We start from the raw sequence: 7,284 nt of genomic DNA, 5'->3' as shown, positions 1-7,284 counted from the left end.
TACTCTTAAGGAAAGACATGTTTTTTTTGTTGGGGGGGGGGGGCATGATTAATTTGTTAAGTATATAAATGGCTTGTACAGAAAATATGGCAAGAAAATGTTTCTCGTAAAATAGCTCCAAACTATGGGGCACCCCATCCGCCTAGAGAAAAAAAAACTTCAGTAAAGAAGTGACAAGGCTTATTTGCCATAAGAGCTGTGAATGTGTGGAATAGTTTTCTTTCCTTTATGAAATAGGAATAAACTCTTACAAAACAGTTAACTTAGAAAATGACGGCAGTGGATCCCCACATAATCATCTCAAATGACCTACACTCCAAATCGAGGTTGCTCAAACCAGACAGCCCTTTATTTTCAGTGTCTCCCAGAGCTTTACGACATCTATGTATGCAGAGTTATTATGCTTGCTGTTATGGCTATCATAACCATTGCAGCCTTAAATTCTGAATGTTGCTATACATTAAAAAAAAATGATACAGTTGCAGTTGCTGCAATCTACATTGTAAAAAGCCCTTACATTGGAAGCTGCTACATAATCATTTTGTCCTTGAACTTCAAGGTCCAGCCGAAGTCCAGTTGCAAAATCCATAGTACATTCTGAAGTCTTTATATTATTTGCTTGACCTGCGTGCTCTTTCTTCATATGGAGGCACTGGATCCTGGTAGATACTGATACAAGAATCACTTGATGCCTTCAGGACTGCTTCTTCATATGGGGGAGGCAAGCATATAGTTAGAAAAGAGGCATCAGGTACCAGTGTACAATAGTGAAAAGGCTCCGTACTCCAGGGTAGAGTAGGGAAGAAGTCCATTTCTCTGTCCGGAAGATTCTCCTGGAGACTTATGGCAAAGATTTGGGCTTGTGGTATCTTACGCCGACACTTCCGATAGAGGAAAAGTGCACAAAACCCTATTACCAGCATTGCTGTTGTAGGGAGTATGATGCATAAGAATGGCTGTAGGTCTTCTTTGGTAGAACTAACTTGATTGTGATGCTTGCTCTAAAAAGAAAAGAAGAACATTATTTTTTCATCTTGGTTGTGGGCATTTTGGGGTACAAAACATGCCTTAGTCAGAGGCTTAGGCTAGATTCACACCTGAGCGTTTTACAGCACGTTCCTACGCGCTGTAAAACGCTCAACAGGCAAAAACCAATGTTTCCCTATGGGCATGGTTCTCACCTGAGCGTTTTACAGCGCGTACGAACGCGCTGTAAAACGCCCTACGCCCCAAGAAGTACAGGAGCTTCTTTGGGGTGTATTGTCGCGCGTAACACCTCTGTTTTTCATTGTACGCCTCTGTGGTCAATAGCAAGAACGTGCGTACGACGCGCGTTTCCAAAATACAAAAACGCCCCAAAATACGCCTCAAAAACGCCCGATAAAAACGCCTGTAAACAGCGCTTATCGAATACGCTCAGGTGTGAACCCAGCCTTAGAGCTTACATCCAGGCCAGCTATATCAGGCAAAATAAAGTGTACCCACATGGTGCATCAGGTGATTTTACTTTATTATTTTATATTACTTTATTATTTTAACTCAATTATTTTTGAATACGTCTGTCTTAGTTCACTGTACATTATACTTAAACACATTCAGATTTTTTGGTATATTGTTTTATTTGTAGAGTACTCTTTTAATACTTCTATATTTGCTCTAGATTTTTTTATATAATACAATATTTATTTTGTTACCTGTGTTAATTGGTATGTCGATGATTTTTTTGTAATAAAGCATTGCATTTAGTTGGTTTAGTGCAGGCTGACGGCATATTGTGTGGTGCCCATTCATTTCTACATATGATCAATTGTATTGTTGAAGAGACGCTTTAGAGAGGACAGGCACACATTGGAGGAGATTTATTATAACTAATGAAAGAGAAAAACAGGGCATTTGCTTATAACTTATACTTTTCAGGTGCACTTCTACATGCCTGTGAACAAAGTCATATTGGCATACAAATTACTCATCTGTAGTCAGCAGCAGATGTCCTGTACATGTACTGATTCCCTTTAAGTCTCCAATCGATGGCATACATCTATGAGAAGAAGCCCTATGGCAAAGTTCAAATTGGGCCCCCAATATGCTGCTACATTTTGCCACTCAAGACAGAAGAGTCAGGTGTTTTTATCTTTTAGGCCATTTTTCCACTTCCTTGTTTACTACAAAAGTAGTTGTCTTAGAAAGAACTTGCATTTGCCACCTAACATCAAAAGTAATCTGACCGACCAAGACTGGGGCAATTCTCTTCAATGGCTCCCTTTAGGCTGACTCTGTTGTATGAACGCAGTATTCTCCATTCTGCCACATTTCATGTTTTTAATCTCCCTACAATCATTGTTACACTGACTTTTCAACCCTCGATTTCCATCATCGCTCAATCAAAAGCAATGAATAAATGCAACTCTCCTTTAACATAGGAAAATAGGAAATATACCCCATACCTGCTGAGCTCCATAGCATTTGCTGATGCTGCTACCCCAACAATTACACATTGCAGTGACATATTTTATGAATTGCATAATAATGCAAGTAAGACGGCTGTGTGAAGCAATATTTCATTTTTAGGCATGCTGACCCTGTACAGTGTATTATCTTCATAGATGATAACACATGATTTGTGATTAGGTTGCGAGACACTTACATATTACTTCATATACAGTATGCCTCCGAATATGGTTTACTTTATAGTTTCCATAATTATCCATTGAAAATCAGCCCACAGAAGTAAATCTTAAAGTATAGAACTATTTCTAGATATTTGACAAAATATAGCATTTGCAAAATTTTATTTGAGCGTCTATAATTATTCAGTAATGCCTATGGGTCCATATTAGACTCAAACCTGAGCACAGAATAGCTATGCTATGCGCCAATAAGATTCTTATAGTCCTTATTTGTGCTCATGGTAGCTTATGGGTCTCTTGTATACTTAATACCTTTTATCATCAAGGGTATAATTGATATATATAATACCAGATCAAACAGCAACTATCCATTACTGAATTTAGTAACCAGTAATGACTTGTTAAACGTGTTTCTTGCAGAATTTGTGTTAACTTTTAATGTGCCTAAGTTTCATCCACAGGCAACATTTAGGTGCACCTGTGAGGCCTGGGCCTTATCAGTCGGTCTTGGGTGGGACTTACAGCCTCCTCCTATTGCAAGCATGGCTGCATGTTGGAGGTAACTAGGAGTTTGCTGTGAGTCAGACCTTACGCTCCTGTAATTCGCCCACTGGCTCCTGGTATTGCCCATACGGCACAGGTAGGTTAGCGTTAAGTCCCGAGCTACTTGAGATACCTTGACGCGGTGCTCAGGCTCAGATATGTCCTTCATATAAGGATATATGGGCTAAATTCTAAATTTTAACACCAGTTTGAGGGTTTAGTCAGACTTCTTTGTTTACATCCACAGTAGTGCACCTTCCTTATCAATGTTTTTTTTCATATAGCTATTTACATCCATACATTTTTTTATCTTGTGTAGGATGTCTTTTTGTGGTACTTGTGGTCCGCTGCGGGCATCCTCCACTGTATGCATTTTTGCTGGGGATCGCCATTAGCAACGGGCCACACATGCAGGATCTGCTCCCCTGGGTATAGATGCACAACTGCATATGGGGTTGAGCACTTCCTGCCTTTTGACCCTTCCTGCCTTTTGACTCCACACCATTTTTTGTAGTTTGTATATAACTTTTAATTCAACAGAATATGGGTATGCATAAATATGCATACATCTGTATATACTGTATACATTTACTTTATTGCTGACTATGTCCAAAGTCTGGAGCACTGCCACAACAGCATGAGTGAAGTGAGTCTGAAATACACAAAAGAGGATTGATTCCAGCAATATTTAGATATGGTTATGCGAGCATTGTTCCATATGCCATAGGACCAATTCTGTCATGGTCTGATGGTCACTGACATTATATTTATAGATACCATGAGGCACTCCTGACTCAATAAACCAGGGCTAAATAGCAGAGTGGACTTGTTCAGCTAAACTTCACCTCCCACCCTAAACATAAACATGTCTCAAGATATTTCACACTATTTAGAATTTGAAGGCATTACTTTACTTTCTACTTTTCATTTTAAAGGTTCTGGAGTCTGTACACCATTGACATACTTTTTTTTTTAACCTTAATCCTTAAAGGGAACCGGTCTCCGGGATTTTGTGTATAGAGCTGAGGACATGGGTTGCTAGATGGCCGCTAGCACATCCGCAATACACTTTAAGGAAAAAAAAGTTGCAAACGTTTCAGTCTGGACTCTTTATATCTTCATTCATTTTCAGATCCCCTGGTATTCCGTTTGCAACCTGCTTCTAGTTTCAGACTTCTCATGTTGATCTTTCCCTTCCAAGTAATACATGCTAGATCTGTGTGTCCAGGGTGCTGCTGCCTTTCCTCTGAAAACTGCCCTGTGTATGCTTTCTTCCCTAACTACTGTCTATGTGAGCTCTTTGGATCCTCTCCACACACATTTGTCATGTACAACTTCCTTCCCCAACCTGCTATATTTAATTGTTAGAGAGGGGAGCAGGCCGGATAGCAGAGAGCTATCAGAACAGTGCTCTGTCAGATCAGGTCCAGTAGAAGGACGCACATACAGTCTGCAGAAGCATAATATCTAATGTCTTCAGTGTGTTGTCACAAGCCTCCCTTCCCGGCACAAACCCCACCTGGTCAGGGTGGATGATCAAGGGCAGAAAGGTGTTCAGTCTGTTAGCCAGTAGATTGGCATACATTTTAAGGACTATATTTAAGAGGTAGATAGAACGATAGCTGGCACATGTTTGCGGGTCCTTATGTTTGCGGGTCCTTACCAGGTTTAGGAATAACTGCGATATGAGCCTCTGTGGCCTGTACCGGGAAGAGAAGCTCAGGAGACACTGTGTTCAAGACCCGGAGCAAGAAGGTGGAAAGAGACATCGAGAAAGTTTTATAGAGCCTAGCTGTGAACCCGTCAGGATCTGGACTCTAACCCCCCCCCCCCCCCCCCCCCCCCGGCAGAGACTTAGGAACCATTTGAAGTTCAGCCTCCGTAAAGGAAGTTTCCAAGCTAACATACTCCAGTTCAGTTAGTCTAAAGGACTGAGGGGAGAGTTCAGGTCCATCTTCTGGCCGACTCGAAGTAGAGCGGGGTAGATTATAGAGTTCAGAGTGAAATAAGGAGGCAATATTTGCGGAGGTATGGACCACATGGCCCGCAGGGTTATGGATGATGGCAGGAATGTGAGAGGTAGCTAATTTCCCCTGAGAGCCCGCCATGAGTCATACAATTGCAATTGGAGCAGCGCTTTCCTAACCTTTTGATGGCCGAATAAGAAAGGGAAGCGGGTCCAGCAGAGTTGTCAAGCATGGGGTCTAGGGTGAGATCACCACAGAGGACAACCGTACCACGGACTAGGGGCAGGGCTGTGTCAACAAGGTCTTAGAGGAAGGGAACCTGATTTTGGTTGGGGGCATAAGCATTGAGAAAGGTGAATTCTCGTCCGCCAATCAATAGCGAGAGAATCAGGTACCTGACTTCTGCATCGACAGTGCAGCCCAGCACTTGATGAGTCAAAGATTTGTGGATCGCTATGGCAACCCCCTTTGTCTTATTTATTGGGTTGTTTGCAAAGTGCCAAGTCATGTAGTGTCAATGCCGAATGGAAGGGGCACTACCCTCCTTGAAATGTGTTTCCTGAAAACAAATAATATGTACCTTCTGGCGATGGAAATGACGAAGTACTTGTGTTCTTTTTTCTGTGTTGAGGCCTTTCGTGTTGAAGGATGCTATCATGAGAGACGTCATGGTTGCGGAGAAGAGAAGAACACAAGGAACAGGGGGAAGGGGCAAGGGGGAAATAAAATAAAAAAATAGGGGGATCTAAATAAAGAAAGAAAAAGGGGACAAATTAAGTTACCAAGTAGAGAAGGTAAAGAGAAGGTGAAACAACAAAAGAGGAAAAAGAAAAAAGAGATAACTATCTAATGTGACCAAAAGGTCTAGGGAGACAATCGCCAGGAACCAAACAGTCCCAGGGGAGCATTCTAAACTATTGGGGGAAAGTAGCAACCAGAAAGGAGTAAACTGTCAAAAATATACCACCTACTACTGAGGGGGAACAAATTAAAAAGAAAAATGCAAACGGTACAGGATAGATCATCCGTTATGTCTCTGTCAATATAGATGGGGGTACCTGGTGAGCGGCCTAAGATGTTATTGAATATGAGCACGATGCGCTCTGTCAATCTTGATGGGGGTACCTAGTGGGCAGCCTAAGATGTTATTGAATATTCTCACAATCGTGGGTAGTAAGTCAGCCATAGATACTGATTCTGGGAGGCCTCTGATCCGGATATTGTTGCAGCGACTGCAGTTCTCTATATCATCCAAGTGTTGTTGTAGGACATAAAGTTGGACGTCATGGGTTTGGCTGTTATCTTGTAGAGCTTTGATAGCCGCGGACATGGTGGTGTGATCTTGTGTGACAGAGTTCACTCTTGTGTCAATTGCTGCAAGCTCAGAGTGTATTTGGGAGAATTCCTGTTTGCATTCACGTAAGATGTTAGTAGCAAAACTGGAGGGTAGAGAGCAGATGAGGGCACGTAAATCTGCCATGGTCGGCGGTCTAGAGTTCTCGTCAAATAAATCTGCGGAGGATAAAAGTCTCAGAGAAGAGTGCAAGGGAGACCCCTGGTGGGAATGGCTCGGAGATCAGCTATGTTCTTGGGGCCAGAGGGTGCCATCTCAGGTGCCTGTGGGTGGGAGCCGTCCCAGGAAGATCCAGCGGATCAGTGAGGAGGGTCCAGGGGAGTGAGGGGATGAGAAAAGGGGGTCTTGTGCAGTAGGAGAGGAGGGCATATGGTGAGCAGGGAAATTGGGGGACCGCCGCTGGTGGTCCAGGGGCTGCTTCTGAAAGGGGGGACCAGAGCGTAGCGGTCACAGGAGGGCCCAGGGCTGGTATCTGGGGCATTTAGCACTATATGTGGGGGTCCTCTGGGCCAGAAAGGGTGGGCGGAGAGCCTCAGAGCAAAGTCCACATGACTGGTGGGGTCAGCAGCCACTACCGATGACGATGGCAGGGGGAGGTAAGCCCCCTGGACTGACCTGTGGTGCTGTGGTTCGTTGTGGGGTCTAGCAGTGGCTCCGGCGGGTGCAGGGAGTTGAGGCCGGAATGCGCACGTGGGGAAGGCGACTGCAATAGCGGCGGAGAGACCTGGTTGGAGCAGTGAAACTGCTCATGGTGTCAGGCAGAGGAGTTCAGGGAGGGCACTGAGGCTAAGTG

The 7,284-nt window shown here is 43.5% G+C and overlaps 1 protein-coding gene across 1 annotated transcript in view; it reads right to left on the bottom strand.

Moving 5' to 3' along the window:
- Positions 1 to 611: 611 nt before the first annotated feature.
- The window catches only part of SMIM28 (small integral membrane protein 28), a 40,375-nt gene continuing 33,702 nt past the window's right edge, over positions 612 to 7,284 (bottom strand). Inside the window, exon 2 of the mRNA XM_040427574.1 lies at positions 612 to 1,001. Within this exon, the coding sequence (XP_040283508.1) occupies positions 612 to 1,001 (390 nt within the window). The remainder of the gene's footprint in view (positions 1,002 to 7,284) is intronic.

Source organism: Bufo bufo, chromosome 4 (genome assembly GCF_905171765.1).
Source record: "Bufo bufo chromosome 4, aBufBuf1.1, whole genome shotgun sequence".
Classification (NCBI taxonomy): domain Eukaryota; kingdom Metazoa; phylum Chordata; class Amphibia; order Anura; family Bufonidae; genus Bufo; species Bufo bufo.
Note: the sequence above shows the minus strand (reverse complement) of the source record. Positions and strands in the feature narration are given on the sequence as shown.